Source organism: Morone saxatilis, unplaced genomic scaffold, assembly GCF_004916995.1.
Source record: "Morone saxatilis isolate NCDOM2014 unplaced genomic scaffold, NCSU_SB_2.0 Contig0, whole genome shotgun sequence".
NCBI lineage: Eukaryota > Metazoa > Chordata > Actinopteri > Moronidae > Morone > Morone saxatilis.
This window is the reverse complement of record NW_023339650.1, coordinates 4722427-4741792: the sequence shown is the minus strand read 5'-3', so window position 1 is coordinate 4741792 and position 19366 is coordinate 4722427. Positions and strand designations below refer to the sequence as shown.

The window sequence follows — 19366 nt, the reverse complement described above, 5'->3', positions numbered from 1 at the left end:
CCTTCTGATCTGGAGTCAGACGCGCTACCGTTGCGCCACGAGGTCCTGCTTCATCTGTGGACATATGAGAAGTACACGTAGCTGCTGATAGAGGCCCCTGTGGGAGTAGTAACACTTGTAGGAGCTAATGCAGCGATCATAAAACACACACAGGCACATGTTCTCTGTTTCTCACACACACTTTCCCCCCCCACCCCAGTTTCCTCTAGGGCACCAGTCTTTGTGTGGTCTTTGACAGGAACAGGCAACCCTCTCTGGTACAAAGACAGAGATAATGGGCTGAAGAGAGCTATTGTCTGAGCTTATGGCACAAGTGTGTGTGTCTGTGTGTGTGACACAGAGAACAACTACCTCTCTGTCTCCCTTCACCTTCTATAGTGGATCAGATAAGCGGATACCTGACCAGACTAGGGTGCTGATGTGTCACTCACTCAGTGTATGAATGAATGAATAAAGCTCAAAAGTGACTCAACAGGTCACTGGAGCTAAATGACCGGCAGACAATACTCATGGGCACACCCTGCATATCTGCTCCTATCTGCTCTGCCCAATACAAGTCTTAATCTGCTGCTCTGTTCAGTGTCACCACAGCAGGGATTATGGCTTCTGATTTCTCTTTCTGCTTTTTCTTTTGAAATTGTTTTATGTCATATCCTTTTTCAGTATATTAAATGTTCTTCTATTGCATGTTTTGCTACACATGTAAATAGTTCTTCCATTTACATACTCCCCATGATACTTTATCAGCTGCTTTTGCATTACTGCTGCTCCAGTTGCTCCACTCTCATCTCATTAAAGTGACCCAAGTCTGCTGTAGATTCTTGTACTACCTGAAGACCGTTCAAGCTACTCCCCTTACATTTGTGCTTTACAGTGAAATGTAACTCACCTTTTATGGGTTTTTGTCTCTGGTGACTGTTAGTTACTATAAGATGACAGGCATCATGATGGGATGGTTTGGATTTATTGAAGTGCGTTTGTATGAGGTACTTAGTCATAGTCAGTGGATTACCTACAGTAGACAGGAGCTCCAGCATGGACACTAAGCCATGCACTGCTGTGGACGGAGGCAGCAACAAACTGTATTTTAGACAACAACAAAAAAAATCAATATCAGTTTAAGTGTATGATATATTTACAGTGTTTTCACCGCTTTATCTTGCCATCAGACCGCTCCTTTTCTATGGGAAACTAAAGCATTTATATTGATCTATACTCTCTTCACATCCACTAGTCCACTCCAGCCATTTTATGGAATAGAAAACAAGAGTTTCGGGCCACCCCTGCCTTGATCGGTTAGTTAGTTTGTGTTATTGTGTGGCTTTGGTGTTTTAACACATTAGTTGCTGTGGGTTGAAGCAGCTGTAGACCAGCAAATCATGTGTTCTGCAATGTAAGATTACTGTTTTGTCAAAGAGGTCTGGTGGCTGTGGAGAAAAGGATATAAGGTGTCAGTTTCCCATAGGAAAGGTCTGTCCTACGGCAAGCTAAAGTGGTGAAAATATTCTCAATATAACATACAGCTAAACTGATGATTGAACTGAATGATTTGTTTCAGATGGGCAACCCTTTAACTAGAATCACACTTGCTTATAAAGTCCACAAGTGCTTGCAGTATGTATGTGTTACACCATATATCACATCAGTGAAAAGAAAGAAATGAAAGACAATAAAAAAGTGTGCATTGAAAACCTGTTGTTCAGGAGCTGGGTGGTTGACCTTTCAAACACTTTGTACCCGACCAGAGAATGTTGCTTCAAGTGGAATTAAATGTTACACTTCACAAGACATTGATGTAACACAGGTTGCACTGGTTTCTACACGTCACTAATCCTTCTTCCTGTTTGCAGTAAGGTGGACAGATATGTGCTGTTGTCACATTTCTCACACATCTCACTCAGCGTTCCGTCCAGCCCCTCACATCCATGTCTCAGATTGTCCATCAAAGCTGTACTCGTCCCTTTGTTAATGAACTAATGCAGTGCTGGCCCATTGTATTGTCTCTGTTGTAAAAATAGTTACGTACAGAGTTACTCTCAGGACTTACATGGTGATGGGGTGTTTGTGTGGTCTGGGAATGGAAAGCCCTTTGTTTTCAGACACTTGAGAACAACATTGACATGGTGTGTAGATCTGATGTGGGTTTTGTTCCTCTGACGCACATGACGTTTCCATGGTAAAAATGACCTCAAGACTGAAACAGTGTGTTTGTGGAGAGGCTTAACAAGAGGAGAGTATAGCAATATCTTTTTGGATGCTTGAAGATAATATGACACTGATTCCATTTGGGAAGTTGTCTTTGACTGAAGGCAGCCCAGAGAAGTGTCACCTATCAGCAGGGCAGATGAATCGGGTCCTCTTGGTTTTGTCGGTGCATGAAACCATGTGAGGTTGACTGCTGAGTGTGCTAACACTTTATCAGCTGCTCTAAGCAGTCCTCCCTACCCTCTGTTACTGTACACTACAGTAATACAAATGACTCTGTCACAGTGCACTCTTTGTCTTTGAGGATCTGCTCATTCTCTGTTTCTCTTCAATCCACTTGTACTGGTTTCCATACATTAGTTCGACATTTGATTAAGCACGTATGTGTTCAAATGTGATACATGTGATGAAAGTTAATTTGCTTATGTACAGTTTAGGCGGCACCTAAACTGCTGCCAAACTCATAGAATGTGTTAGCAAGCATGTACTAAATATTATTATTTGTTCTCCACTATAATTTAATGAAGATCGTGCTATGTGACAATATGATATGGAACCAATGAGATTATCACCCTTTACTGGGAAGGAAAACCATATTTTAAGGATCAATACAACATCAAAGACATGTCCTAGCACAGGTCTTTAGGACTGTAGAGACAGAATGAATGGTACTAAGCTGAACAGGGGTTTTAACCTTTGGGTGTGGGCTGCATGGCTAACATGAGCAGCTGTGTCCTCCAACGACGTCTTACTAGTGCTTACAAATATGCACCAGGGACAAACTAACCGTAGTTGTTTCTGTGTGTGTATTAGTCAGTCGTTAGAATACAGCTCAGCCTTTCAAGTGTATAGGAGAAAGTACTGTGGCCACAAAACTCCCCAAAAGCTGTTTCTTTGTCTGTTGTGGGCTTCTGTAGAAGCATGGCAGTTCAACATGGCGGCATCAATGGGTAAGGAACCGCTTATCCTTAGAGGCCGTCATGTTGAACTGTCACGCTTCTACAGTGTAATCCCACTGTAGATAAAAATGGTTCATTCTGAGGTAATGAAAACACAGCTCTTGTTTTTTATTGCCTTTAATCAATGGCAAAGTGGGGGAGAGAGAGACACTCAGCAACCCTGGGCTGCAGCAGCAAGGACTCAGCCTTGGTACATGGGGTGCTGGCTCTACCAGGCACCCTATCCAGGCACCCCGAGACTTTGGCATTGGTACCAAATAATTCCAAAATGACCCCCAAAACACAAATTCCAACCTGATCCCTGTTAGTGATAAATTCTGTGCTAATACTCTTGAGTCCTTAAACTGAGAATTCTTAAGTATTCTTTTTGGCTTGCTGAGGCAAAGCACCACTGATGTAAGGCTTCTACGTCACTTGAACCAAGTCACATCAAAACACCGTTTGTCGAGCCTCAAATGCTTTCCTTCCATCCCAAGTGCATTTCTGGGATTAAGTTATGTGGCTAAGCTTTTCTCAGAATCATATTTGTTTCCCATAATCCATCCGTTGAACAAGTCTGGAGGAGGATCATGCCAAACAGACATGGACTGTGTCAAAATTTGAACATTGAAATATTTTTTTCCTTGTTAAAGCTGAGGGTCAGTGTGTGGTTGGTAATGACTTCCAGAGATGGTTAATGAGATGGTTAATTTTGACTGTGTCTTTCTTCTTTTGGGTTTTCTGTGTGTTTTGTAGTGGTATTGTAGTGCAGTTGGAACTATTTTTCTTTGTTCTCCCAGATTGGACTGGTTCAAGCTAGGCTTTCAAATCAAACAACCCTGCATAGATTTTTACTATACGCGCATTAACTCTGTATCTTTCTTCATGCTTCTGATTTCTTTTATTGCCTTTTGGGAATGTCCCTGATAAACGTGCCATCTTTTCCCTCCTAATAACCTCAGAAGGAAGGAAAATACCACACAGTTATTCCCCTCATGATTTGGACCAGTTTGCCTGGTGAACCGCACTGGAGTTCAGTACAACAGAGCCATGCATGAAGGCATTTAACCACAGACCCGAAAAAAGACAGCTCGGTTTTGGAGGAAAAGAGACAGAGGGAGGGAAACAGAGTGAGAACAAAATACAGACAAAGGAGTACGGAGATTCTTTCCTAACATGGTGAAGGAGGGACAGTCACTGAGCTGACTGCTTTCTCTTTAACCTCCTCTCTGACTGGTCCATCATGCCTCAGTGCTTGGAGGCTGAGCTGGGCAAAGCCAGACTGAGGGAGAGCAGGGAGGAAGAGGACAAATGGAGAGAAGCCATTATTCATTTGAATGTTTTTTGTTGTGTCCTATAAATAAACTGGTGCGGTGCTATGGAAAGTAGTGTTCTGTACTGCATATGTAATTATCTCTTTATAGGACATTATGGACATTGTGTATTTACACTTCTGAAACTATTGATGAACTCTACTTTAGTCCATGTGTCACATTACATACTGTACACTATCTGTGATCATTACAAAGCACCAACTCTGTTAAACATAGAGCATTTCATCATAGTTTGAGAAACGTTCTTTGTTTCCCTGCTAAAAGGGTCCTATTGGATTGATTGCATGTTATATGATATACAGAGCTGATAGGACTTTATCTGGACTACTCGCAGTAGTACCTGACTGTATAATAAATGCATGGATGATATTCAGATGCTGATGCAAAAAAGTCACTGACCGTTTTGGAACTGAACAGGAGTGTTGTCACCTTTTATGACTGAAATGTAACAATAAGAACTGATGAATATGACACATCCTGTTGTGCCTGTGTCACACTTACTCCCTTTTTACTTCCACTCGGAGAAAGGTTTGAGCCACATGCTTATTTTGCAGGCCATCCAGCAGGGGATTAAAATATTTCATAACTGCTACCATGATGTCAATCCATAACCATGTCAGAGCCCCTGCTGACTGGATCATTGTATGAACCACATGGTGATTAGATCAGCTGATTCCTAAGGAGACACAAGCTGCTAATTCCTTTGCCCTGGCAGTTCCACAGGAATATGTTGCATGGCTTTTCTTACATAAGGCGTCAAATCCCAAGTCTATATGGTGCGAGTAAAGCTGATCTCATTACAGAGCTAATACTCCCTCTCTTTTTTCTTTTTCTTCCAGGACCCCAGCTACTGGGTCCAGGTCCACAGATTGGAACATGGAGATGGAGGCATTTTGGACCAGGATGACATGCTGTGTGATGTGGTGGATGACAAAGATAGGGTGAGTAAAAGTGTGAGTGAAACTGAGAGCTAACTGAAAGATGTAATTTGATATTTTATTTATTTGTTTATGTTCACAAACTGCCATTTCCTGTTTTACCACCTCTTCTCATTTCCATTCAGCCTTTACTTGTGCAAAAATAGCTTTGGTTGTGTCTGTACTCTGAAACTTTGTGCGTAAAGCTTTGGCAGTACTACAAAGAGTTTCACTAACATGTGCTTATGATTACACCTGTCTGCTTTTACTGTCTCATCATTACTAACACATTACAAAACAGTAGACTACTGCACAGCACCATGTTTTCTGTTTAATCATTTCAACCTACTGGCAGTACTCCATTTCTTTCATATGAGTGGAAGGTCGAATCTATGTCAGAAGCCGGATGATATCATACTACCCACCCCACCCACCAGACCAACTGTAAATAATTACCCACAATCCCACCGCTTCCTTCCCATGGGAACAGTGCTGACTACACCTGAGTCACTAGCTGTTTGGCTTTAATGTGGGGGCAGTTAGTGAGCCATAACCCCCTCTTTGTGTCTTTGTGAGTGGTTTAAATGATTTTTCTTTAGTTCCTTTAAATTGTTGAATAAAATATCTGTTTGCTAGAAGTGACTCAGCAGTGAAATTCTTACAATAAATAAACACACTGAATTTAAAGCATCAACAGACAGAACTTTTGTAATACAACAATCATAGTCATCCACTATTACTGACTGTAGTGTATCCTAGTGTAGTGATGACATGGTTGATTTATCTGGTGTTTTAATCACTTCAGAGATATCTAAGCTTAAAGCCAGCAGGCCCATGGTAATATATTCCTCTTAATCCTGATGAAACGTGTGAATTTCAGTTGAAAGTGTTATCTTTGATTTCTATCTGTAAGCAGATTTTCTCAGGATATCTGATGTCTTGGAGCCACGGCTATCTTGTGAAATCTGAAAACGTGTCTGTCCTTCTCAAGAACACGGTGTTTCTTGTACGGCCATTTCATATTGAGAAGTACATTTCCCACATTTGACATGTAAGGTTTGAAGAAGTTCAGCGAGCTGTCAGTGGCTCTGTATAGTCTGTTTGATATGTGTATGCCTTTTTGGTTTTGTGTGTGCATTTGTGCATGAATGAGAAACTTTGAGAGAGAAGAAGAATATGTGTGCATGTGTGGCTACACACCATAATGATTGTGTGGTAGGTGCCATGGTAACGCATCAGGTGGGATCAGGGGTGAGAGCAGCTGTTTTGCACCTGCTGTCTGAAACACTCCTTTCTCCCTCTGCTCTCCTCTCCTCTCCTCTTCTATCTCCTGAAGGAAAGAAAGAAAGAAAAGAAAGAAAGAAAGAAAGAAAGAACTTGTGTTTTTGACAGCTACAAATGATTGATTTCTTGGCACATAAATATTTTCTCCTTTTCATTATCCTCAATTTGTTCTGGTGCTGTGAATATATGCTCCCCCTGGTGGTTGTGTGGGCTCTTTACATCTCACTGATGACATTTCATTAACATATATTTTAGCCTAACCTATTAACAATTAACAAACACAATAACTGCGACAATCCAACATGGATTATTTATTTCATTTTTGATTCTTTTTATATCAGTCTCATCAGTATAGTTTTATAGTAATATTCTCAGGTTGCAGGTCAGGTTACATTGTACTATATACCTGTGTACTGTCAAACCCTTCACAGCCCCAAAAATAAACATTGATAGTACGGTCACAAGACTGACTACTGTATTACAACTCTGTTGGTAGATGTTGTAAATGACACACAGTGCATAGATCAGCAGGATTTGGGCTAGGACAATGAACTTTATGCCAGTGGAATAGTGTGTACACTCTTCATTTTGTGTCAGTGGGTGCGTGGGTGCTTTCTTCTTTGTGTGTGTGTGTGTATTTGTTAGTAGAAAATCCAGTTTGTCCGGTTCTCTGTATCAGCTACTGCTTCCGTCCCTGTTTTACTCTACTAACAGGAAGGAACACAGTTAACCAGACCTGTTCATTTTAACCCATGAATGACAACGCTGTTCTTGTTCTTATGGATATAGTAGTTCCACAGGCATCCTGGGCTGTGCTGGGCCTAGACAGATTTTGGTATACTGCTTTTGGAAATGTCATAAATAAAATGTGCTGTCTTCTCACTATCACATTATAAAACACTTTCAACCAAAGTTTATATATAACTTAACATAAAACAAAGAATCCATTTAACCATAACAAGGTGAAACAACAACTTTTGTGTCATTGTAGCCAATGAGTCACATGCAATCAGATCTATCTCCTCACATGTGAACTACAGAGTCTGTGTACATTCAGCTGGAGGCACAGGTTTGATGGGGTACATCAGTGGAGTGAGTGCTGTCCTGTTTCACCTTGAAAACCAATGACCCTGACGTGATTTGAACACGCAACGCCTTTTCTGATCTGGGAGTCAGAACTGCCTGCTACGTGCGGCCGACGCTAAGGTCCTACACTTGGACTTTTTGCAGCTTCCTGTATTTCCTTATTTCGGCTCTTTTAGTGTGCCAAATTTGTACAAACACAAAATCTGCACACTCATCAAACATTATTATGTAGTGTCAATGTGCAGCTGCAGATAAACTGCATACCTAGTTTTGCAGCCCATAGGCAAAAAACATGCCATTTTAATATTTTCTTCTTCTAAGAACTTCTGTATTGGACCATTCAGTAGATTCAATGTGTAATAAAATTTGTTTCCACCTTCGGTAAGGATTTCATATCCTAATTTTAAACTCATTTCTTCCTTATATATCACTTTGTCTCTGTTTCGCTCCTTTTCTTTCAAGAGAAACATTTCTGTGTAAATTTTCTGTATTTCAGACCACACCAGACTGATACTCCTTACTTTATATTTACTGTGGGCTGATATCCACTGTTGGTGTTTTTGCTGTATCGATTTCTGTCACATTCAAGTGTATATGAATGATTTCGCTGCAGTGATATAGAGAGTAAACAGAGCAGAGGGGAGTTAATGTAGAAACTACTGTTGTCACTTTACAAGTTTCTGTGTGTCTACCGTTGGGAGCACCCAAGCCGTGTGTGTGTGTTTGTGTGTGTTTGTGTGTGTTTGTGTGTGTGGTATGTGAGATGTCTGGCTCAGGTTCAGCAGTCAGATTATCACGCTGTGATTCATATGCAGTCATAGAGATGCATGCTGCAGCCTGTCTGTCCCTCTTCCACAGATCTTCACATTGATTATCTATCTAACTTCTATTTGACATGCATGTGAAATATGAGAGTATATTTATACAGTTAGTTTTACTTTTGGTCTTGTGTTGCACAAATGTCCCTCTTGCTGTTCCAAGTTTCGTTTGAGTGTGAAGTTGAGCTCTATGTCTACATTTTTTCCCTTATAAAGAAAATTGTGATGAAATTAGGATTTGGGCTAGGACAACTAGGACAAACATATTGCTCAGGTGACACAAGTTGGTAATAACTGTATCTGAGTAGGCTAAAAATCTGAATTTAGAGGGGGAGAGCAGAAACACATGACCTTTTAGTTCCATCTTGTCTGTCCACAATGTCCTGACACTACTTACAGTATTATATGTGTTACTAGTGAAGTGTAAGGTATGTTTGTGTCCATATATTTTCATTGATGTTTATTGGCAGTGGTCATACCAGCTTTTTGTGCACTACTGCCACCAATTGGACTGAAGTGCGAAGTTGTGGTTTAGCAGAGGAATAGCTATTTAAAAAAAACGTGTCAGGATTAAGTAAAATGATGTTGCTTGACAATATTCATCTAGATCTATAGGGTGTATTCTTAAATCAATGATGACTGCCAATATGCTTTATGCTGTCTGTGACCTCTTCTCAGGATGTGTAATGCCAAACAAAAAGCTTTGTTGACAACTTCATGGTGCAACGGTAGAGTGTCTAACTCCAAATCAGACAGTTGTCCAAATTATGTCAGCGTCAACATTTTTAGGTGCAGAAGAAGCCGTGGATTTCAAAAATATTTCATGTATGGTGTATATTGCAGGAATTCAATAGCAAATAAGTGTTAGGGTAAAGGATTTGAAAAACAAAACAAACCAACCAGTAATCATAACCCCAAGTACAATGCGGGTACTATAGACTAATACTATACTTATACTAAAACTACTACTAATGGTGCACTCAGACAAAGATCCTAACTGAATATTTAACCCTCAATATTTCTTAGCACAGCAACATAAATCTAACACCAGGAAACATACGACTTTTTTTTTTTACAGAGGATAGTAAATACTGCAGTCTGTTTTAATGTGGCCAGCTTTAGACACACTGCTGATACATAATGTCGAATGAGACAAATTGGGCTGAAGCTCCTAGCCAAATAACACAACCTCAGAGTGTTTAGGAAGGAGGTGTAAACTTTCATCTAGCTCAGGGCCCTTATGTTAGACTTTTGTGTGAAAGAAAATCTACTGATAGCTTTGAAATGGCTGCGATACAGGCACTTCATCCATACACCAGATGGCAATGTGGCAATAAAATGACTCCTGGTTAGAAGATGGCCTTAGGTAAGAAATTCACAATATGGGTCTGTTGAAATGAGTTTATAAAGAAATGAAATGGGTGTGATATGGCCAATTAGATGAAACTTTAATGGTCATTATAGGGAAATTGGGCTATTGCATTAGCAATTCAAATGGTATATAAAACTGTTGTTGTTGCGCAAGACAAACTCGTTGTCTGATGTAGAAGCGAGCTTAATTCCTGTAATTAAGTTCTTAAATATGTGTATAAAATTGGAAGTTTCAGACTCATAGGTGGAATTTATTCACAGTGTTCATGTATCTAGTCAGGAGAAGAGGACATTGCTTATGGTTGTGACTGCCCACCCAATCCTGTTCTGCACTGCTTGGTCCCCCCCTCACTTTAAACATCCCTAACCCTTAACTCTTGATTGAGCCTTATCCAACTTGTTAGCTTACTTAGTGTGCAAGTTGCCATCTAGATATTTCATCTATAGGGAGCTTAACAAATAAGCAAGCATGTTCCATGGGCTTAATGAGCGCAGGGTTGAAGGGTGAATCCTCTGGGGTGATTAAGGGAAAAAGCTTGTTACAGCAGAAGTACCTGAATCAGCGGCTCAGTGTAGTGGTAGTTTTACAGGGGGTGCATGTAGGCGTGGTCCTGCAGCCAGACATTGCAGTTGCACTTGTGAACCACAAAGGGGCACTCAAGCCCAAGTTATAGCAGTCTGCGCTATTGTCTGTATACTATCTGCTTTACAGTACATATCTTGTGTTTTTGGGAATGGATAGCTGCCTCAGAAAAACAGAAACGGCATTTTCATGAAAGAAAAACCAAAACTCAAAAAACATAGAGTGTAGGAAGGAGAAAGAAAAGAAAAGGGAAAGCTTAATTGAACCTAACTGAAGTGTCCATATCTGCCTATTAATAATGAGTACCACATCCATGGCTCCTGTGGTCGAGCTCCTTGGACAATTGGCATTTTGTTGGCCCCTGAAGTTGGCATTGCCATGGCAACGGCAGTCGGGTGCCAAGTGGGCACCTGCGCTGGGTCGAGATCAAGCCGTGAGTGAAATTAGCCAAGGCTAAAGCAGGGTCCTAGCAGCTGCCCCCTGGTACCAGAACACTGCCGGGGGAAATCAAAGACTAATTACTCTGTTTGTCTGTGCTGTGTTTGTGCGTGTGTGTGTCTAAGTGTGTGTCTATGTTTGTATGTGTTTGTGAGTGAATGTAGCCTCTTTTGGCATAGATTGAAGACTATTGTGTCTGGTTGGCCATCTCTCGACATCATCTTTCAGTGTAATGCAATAATGTTATGCTATATTTGCTGTGCATCTTTCCAACTTAGTATGATTCATTGTCTGTCTGGACCCCCATTTGATTTGTGCAGGACAGTATGATAAAGTTTCATTTTCTGTAGGTGGAGGCGGAGAAAATAGCCAGAGAGAATAAAACCATCAAACCATTCATACTGTTTCAGATTGTGCCAATGTGAAGACTCAATAGACATTGAAATACAAGTACCACAGTTTGGGTACCTTATTAGACAGACTCTAGGTTAATTTCCACCAGGTATGAGTCACAAAAGGTCCTTCCTGTTCATTTCAACAATGTAATGTATTGATACCTACATGTACCTGTAGAAGCAACACCAGAAAAACTATGACATATCATGAAAATAAACCCAGTCTCCTCTCTAAAGGCTTTATGGTGTCATAAAGGTGTTATAACCCAGATACTGCCCTCTGGTGGTAAAACACACAGCCCAGTTAAGGTACTTTGCATCATCTTGGTCTGTTTTGTCATCTAATCAAATGGACCCTGACTGAGTTTGAATACCCAATCCTGAGCCCCATCTTTAAAACGAAAGTGATTGCTCCCAGGTCATTTAATGCTTGCTCCTATGACATTTGAGGGCTTGAATCTCTAGCCAACAATGTTTGTGAACAGCTGCTTCCATTTCTGTAAATATGGCTGTCAACGCATTCAATTAAACTGATGTTTCATTTTGCAAGTTGGCGCAAGGACGTGGATGGCTCCAAATGTGGTCTAGTGGACTTGAGAACCCTTTGTTGAAAAGATGCAGGAACTGGAGGAGAAATACATGCAGGAATGCATGAAGGTGTGACAGTTTCTCAAGTTCTCTGTCAACCACCAGCACTTGTTCCTGCTCAGAAGAAAATCCCTTTAGACTGATATTCAGATTCAGAAAACATGCTTACATACCTGAACTTTGAAAGGTGTAACTGCTGATGAAATTAGACACACACAAGACACACTCAGACTTCTTCTGGCCGAAAGGTGTAAATGTCGTCACCCGGCATGGAGACAATCGAAGAACATCACACATATATGAGCCTGAGAACACACACATACAGAAATAGTCACACACTCTGACAAAGTCACACATGCCCACACATACATCTTGACAGACACAAGCTGTATTCAGCTGTAATTAGCCTGTAAGGACCAGAGTCAGCTCTGTGTCCTGAAAGACTCAGTGTGGTAGAGGAATTTATCCTCACCTCCACTGCTCTGCTCAGAGGCTCGTGGGCGACAGCAAGCAGTTTTTCATTTCATTTTCCTCTGGGGCTTTGGATTTATTGTCGGGTGTTACTTGTTTATTAGGTTCCTAGTTTTTGAACTTCACTTACCCAGGGAAGGTTTGTTGAGCACTGTTCTTTTTCTGCTCCCTCTTTCCCACTTATGCAGTTATAATCCCTCGCAGTGGGGAGATGCCTTTCTGATTTTTTGAATTGGAAACTGAACCACAGACATTTACTGTTAGCAAATCAGTTGTCTTTTTGAGTGCATAAGGGGGATTAAGTCAATATTGTATTATTTATAAATGTGTTGTGCTATTTTGTATTAAGTGCAGATTGCTTTCAGTGAAGCAATGCTATGGAAAATGGAAAATGATCTGCATCAAACCCTAATGACAGTAGTAGTGACAGCACAGGCTGTTCTGTGAAGTGTGATATACTGCAGAAAACTGTCTACAATATCACATGATACTGTGTAAGGCTTAGAAGAAATACTTCTAATCAGATTAATTCTTTTCAAAAAGCAGGAAACAAACCCACATAATGAAGTGCTTTCAGATGAGAGTTTTATAAACAATGTTCTATAAAGTACCACAGTCTGATCCTTGTAAAAACATGCACCACAGTATGAACACGAGTGCCAATAGCTAAATGACACACAGCAATAAAATGGCAAACATTTCAGAGATTGTAAGTCTGCAGGTAAGAAAGGAAATACCAATACTGCCACAGTGGGAATTGCAATTATGACAGCAGTGTACTGATATTGCACGAGACCTACAACATACAGTGATATGGATTATTTGTCCCATCCTCAGTGTGTGCTGGTGAACAGCATTCACTGGAATGAATGGGTTGTCATTTGAGGTCAAGCAGTGAAGTTGAAGATATTTACAGTGCAGACTAGCCAAACGGAAGAAACCAAACCAAACCAAACCAAACCAAAGATGTTTGTTTTGTTTTCTGTTTTTTGATTCTCTTTTCATTTAACCTTTATTTATCTCTTGAAATCAGGATATCCCCTTGTGGTGGCCAAAATGGCAAAAAGGTTCTGTATACCATTTCAGTCAGACAACCCTTGTTTGTATTGTCTGCAATGTTTATTGCAGCAGTACAACATAGTTACATTTTGACATTTACGCTCCGACCTCATCCCTCTCCTTAGATATGTGTACATCGAGATATTGGGAAGTGATGAGCAAATACTTTAAACCTTTCTAGCTGGAGCCTACAGGTGGATGCTCAGGTGGTGGTGGGGCTTACAGGCAGGCAGCAATACCCATGCAGGCAGCAGCGGCATTAGTGGAGCAGAAATAAAGCTGGGAATTTTTTCTTAAACTTAAATAGAAGGAAGGAAAGGTGTGTTTAGAGAAAGAAAGGCATATCATGTGTTTATAGCAGTGCAGCTTGAGCTGACGGCCTGAACTGGCTAGCTAACTCACTGTGTTGGAATGAGAGTGCTGTGTGTGTAGTATAGACAGTCAGAGAGGTGATGATGTGGAACAAAGGTCACCTGGCGGTCGTGAACCTCGAGCGTCACTAGAGCATGACAGCCTGCTGAACTTGCTTGTATAGACCTGCCGAGCCACCGGTATAGATAACAGTCCATCCTTGTTGACAAAACTACTGCTTCAGCTGCATAGCATATGCAGTATGACATACACAACCCCTGTGCCTGGGGTAAGAATGATATTACTCCATATTGGAAAGCAGCAGGCAGCTACTACAGTACATCTTCTGCTGTGGTTTTCTTTAAAATGGTTGAAATCAGGTCATGTCACCAAGCTTTTCTTTCAGCTCGGAGGCAACCCAGCTAGTCACGTAGGTGTCTTTGATTTCTCCTCCATGACAGCTCCCCTACAGGAAGATATTTCTGCCGATGTGCCAAATTGCTCTTGACATGGTGTCGGCTCGCCTGAATACTGTCTGGAAATGCCAGGGTGTTTAACCAGAGCTGTGGATAGGCAGTACCAAAACAAGAAAAAAAATAGAGGGACCCACACAAACAAGAACGTGCACTCATTTTCTCACACCTGTGTTGAACAGTCATGCACGCACGCCCCTACACACACACACACACACACAGACGTACTATGGTAACGACACACACTACCATCCTGGTATTGTGCACGTCTGCGTGTCATGCAGGAGGATGTTTGTCCCGGTTGACAGCTGTCAGGGATGCTTTGGTTCCAGTGTCTGGATACTTTGCCAAACGAGCCTATTATCTGCAGCGGTGGAGTCCTGTGGAAGGGCCTGGCATTGCCCCAGGGGCACGATGTGGGTCAGCCGCCATGAGACTATCCCTAAACTGAGGTGACAGACAGAGCCCCCCTGCTGGGATCCTGCCGCCCACCCACAGACCCCCGGAGGGGTGTACCTAGGAGCACTAAGATGACAAAGGACTTGTTTTTCTCTATTATCCATATGTGGATAGTGCTGCACCCACAAGGCCCACTGGCATCAGACAGAGATACAGGGGGAGAGACATTGCCCTGGTTTCCACGTTGGAACTGGATGTTATATTTGCTATTTATCCATATTGTCTCATTATGTGCAGTGAGTTTGGCTAGAGGAAGTCATCTTCTCCACATTTAAATCTTTCACATCGCCTCTTGGGGGCAACAGTGCATTCTCCATGTGGCTATACAGTACAATTGCCCACAAGAAAATTACTTATACAAAGTCACAGCCAGTTCAACAGAAACTGCAATCTTAAACAGAAAACTTCAATCTACCATAAATTGCTTATTCTTTTGAATATAGACCTATTTCTCTCTCTCTCGGCTGCCTCTCAGCTCCCTGTTAAACCAAGCAAGTGTCTCTTCTGCATGACAAGTATCCCTCTGTAGCTTTTGTCTCAAGAGTCTCCAGACCACGAGCTGCTGTTTTCAACACTCGACTACTCTCAGAACCATATATAATTACCCTCACAGATCCAAAGTCACTCCAAGGTTGTGTCTGAAAATTGGCTCTCAAATTGACTTTGGAAGGCAAAGCTCTGTTTTAGATGGGGTTCATTTATTACAGGGGATATGATATACACCAGGCTAGTTGGGATTTTGAGCTGTGTGTGGGTTTAAATATTGTAGTAATTAGTATAGCTGTGAGTATGGAGCGGGGGCTAATAGTTGGAAGATTTGGTAAAGCACCTCTGCATACACAACAGACAATCTGAACCAACAAAAACACACTTATATGTACATACATAATGTATTTCAATACGTTAAGTAAATAAAGGAGAACAAAATAAAAAATTGAAAGCAAAGAGGACAATAGATTTGAATCAAGCAAGAAATAAGCAAAAAAAATAAAAACTAAAAAAGAGATGAGGGAAGAAAGGAAGAGAAAATAATGAAAGACACCCAAGCAAAGGAAGGAAGGAAGCAATGTAGGGAGGAGAGAAGAAACCCAGTTCGAGTAGAGAGCAGGCATTGCCATGAGCTAAACTGAGTCTGGCGTTGGCGGCTGGCGCCGTACCGAGCTGAAGTTGACACTGGCACAGAGATGCAGGGAGGCGGTGCCAGGGCCGGGAAGCTAAGCCTGGTTTGGAGAGCTTTAGACCGGCATATTGTAGCAGACAGAGAGCTGAATCCCCTCTAACACCACGGCTGTGTGCTCTCATTGCCTCTCTTCTCATGAGAAAAGGCTAAAGACCTCTTCAGATTATGTCCTGCTCTGCTAAAGTACTGGAGGCTTACAGACATGCTGAAGCGCTGCATGCTTTCCTCTTGCCTGTCGGTGTGTGATTTGTCACTTGGCCTGGAGTGGTTTTTAATATCGATAGCAAATAATAGTCACTTCAGGCATCTGTTAAAATGTGTGGCATTATTCAAATCTTTACACAAAAAGTATTTTTTTTCAATTCTGCTCGGTGGAAAATAATTTCCACATTCAACCCTACCGTAACACTTCACAACTCTTACTATTCTTATAATTGCTTGTTCCTACTACAATTCCTGCAAATACAATACAGCTCAGACAATTAGTCGATCAGAGAATGAATGCATTTTTAAAGCAAAATTGATAAACAATCTTTTAGTTCCAGCTCCTCAAATATGAAGATTTGCTGCTTTTGTTCATCTTATAATAGTAAAGTTATCATCTTTGGGTCTGAAGACGCCACCTTAGATTATGATGGGCAATTTTGTTGTATGTTTTTGACAAAATGATCAAACAATTTGTTGAGAAAATAATCTGCGGATTTATCGGTAATAGAACTAGTTTGTTAGTTGCAGCCCTAGAATACAACCTCTCCTACTATTAATTGTGCTAATGATTCATGCATTAAATAATGTTGATGCGTGGAATCTAATCAATACAGATTTTGTTTTATAAGTTGATCATGGACAGTATTTATACCAAATGAGCTTACCTAGATAATGAAAACATATTGGACTGTAGTGGACTGTAGTGACTCCCTGTTGTGTGTATGTTAAGGGTTTTCTGTGTTCACAATGAATCTGTCTTCATTTTTTTGCCCTCGGCCTCACTGCACTAGAAGTCAAGAATACTAAAAGCTGTATGTATTATAAAGGGTATCTGAAGGGCAGTGGGCCAATTTGAGAGAATATGTCCCAGTGTGTCTGTTTGTGCAACTCTGGTTTTATCCCTTTTTAGGTAAAAATGTCATTAGACCCCTCCACCACTATTCCTTCCTTCTTCCTTTGTGTGGTATTACGTGCAGAATCTTGAGAGTCCCTGCATGAATGCCTTATGTCTCCTCTACAACAGATGTGCCACAGCCTAGGGCCCCTCAGTTGAAGCTCGTTATATGAGTGTGTGTGTGTGTGTATGAGTGTGTTTGTGTGTGTGTGTGTGTGTTTGTGCGTCTGGGCGTGCGTGTGCGGGACTGCATGCTATTCCCATTCGGATGTCAGCAGGGAGTTTGCCTATAAAAGGCACAAATAATAGGCACCCATTTATCTCTGAAGACACTCATCCATCAGCGTACACACACACACACACACACACACAGAGAGAGAGATCTGATGGTTTGCAATATTATTGCTTTGTTGTGCCAGAAGCACTGTCCTGTATACATGCATTAGTGTAAATGTCTGTCTTTCTGACGAAAGAAAGAAGAGTCATGTGACATGCTGTATTGTCCCCTGTCAGTAAGTCTCTCTGGCTCTCTTGTTTAAAGGCCGTTACACTGTAAAAGCCCTGATTCACTCACTGACACTGTGTGGCCTCGCCTACTGATGACACTCCCAAAGGACACACAAACAACCCTCTCTACAGCCATTAGAGAAATGTCTAAAATGGCCAGTTTCTGCATGGATGTTTGTGATGACAACTGGAATTAAGATAGATTGATGTAAAGGTTGAAGATCTTTTATGTTCTGTAACTGCCTAACTTTAATCTTTAATAACGGGGTGGACCTGAACATAGAAAGACATGACATGAAAAATATATTCTTCAGGAGGAAAATAAAAAAATTTATCTAATAACAAGTTATCTTAAACAGGCTTTTCCATCCGTATTTTTTTGATCTGTTGCCTTTAAAGCAGCCATAAACGGGGCCGGCTCCGTGCCGTTTACTGACATGGTGTTACTTATCTTGGTACCAAATTCAACAGAAGTTATTTGACGCCTCTATCTGGTGACACAAATGCCTGAAAGTATGTATGGTTATGTGTTTAGGGAATGAATGCAGTATACATACTATACTGGCCATAGGAGAGCACAGGAATGTGTGTATGTGTTCCCAAAGTGTCCTATAATGTATCCACCCCTCTTCATTCTGCTGTTGATTCTCTACTTCCTACCTCATCTTCAAGAGCCCTTTAACAGTCAAGACAAGAGACAGACCTTGCTTCCCTCCCTAATCCCTTATTGATCATCAGGCAGTGAACTGCACGTTGACTCATCAACACATCTATTGATCACAGCAACACGCACACACACACAAACAGACACTCACTTACCTCATTTACCAGAAGTCATATTAAAGAAAAGTCTTCTTCCCAACTACAGCCTGCCACTTTGTGGAAAGTGACGGTTATATTATGTGTAAAGTGGTGAGATGGTACGAAATGCTGCCAAAGTAAAAAGTGAGCGAGTTCAACCATCACATTAGGGAAATTAATTTTCTGCAGCTCAAACAGATGAAAATTGCATGTGGTTTCTTTTCCACCACTAAACATTTAACTGAATCCACATGTAGATGTGATCAAAGTTGTTTTCGTTATATAACTGAAAGTTAGACGCTTTGACTGTTGTTATTTCAACTTAAATACAGTTACTATTTTTGAATCATCCTTTTGTTATTTTGTATAATTATTTGACCGACCATTATTTAAGCAAAGACCGGGGTCAGGCATCACTGCTGCCAAGAATCCATAATGGAGTAACACATGCATAATGTTGCTGTATGGTATATGACCTCTGAGCTCTCTGTGTTAGGACATAAAGGAGACAGAGAATTCCCCGCCGAGGATAAATACACTATATCATGTCTCACCTAGTATGTAGCTATTGGTAAGTATTCCACTAAACTATGCACAGTTAAAAAAAAAAAAAAGCTTTTGCTCCATCATCCTTTTTTTTTCCTTGTTAAAAAGACGTTTCAACCAACAAACACTGTGTGGGCACAACTAGATATGGAGAACACTTTTGGGCATTATTCTATTCATAAGTGAAATAATGGATGGCTGTTCTGCTGCCAGCAATGACAGGATGTTAATAATTCATGGCAGACAAAAAAAAATAGTCGACAGATGTGCCACCTACCTGTATTCAAATATGGTTCTTTGAACAACAACTGTGGAACACATCCCCATCACCAGCAACCAGAAGAAACCTTTCTTTCTGTTGTATTGCGGTGCACCTTGCTCCTTTCTTCCTCTGTGGGAGTGTGCAGATGGGATGCATGTTTTTAGCAACAACAACAAGTAAGTGAGTGTGTGTGTGTGT

General features: G+C 41.0%; 1 protein-coding gene across 1 annotated transcript in view; it reads left to right on the top strand.

The window, feature by feature from the left end:
* The window catches only part of LOC118321211 (partitioning defective 3 homolog), a gene marked incomplete in the record, with an annotated part of 316585 nt that overhangs the window by 30716 nt on the left and 266503 nt on the right, over positions 1 to 19366 (top strand). Inside the window, 1 exon segment of the mRNA XM_035652443.1 lies at positions 5317 to 5418. Coding sequence (XP_035508336.1) covers positions 5317 to 5418 — 102 coding nt within the window.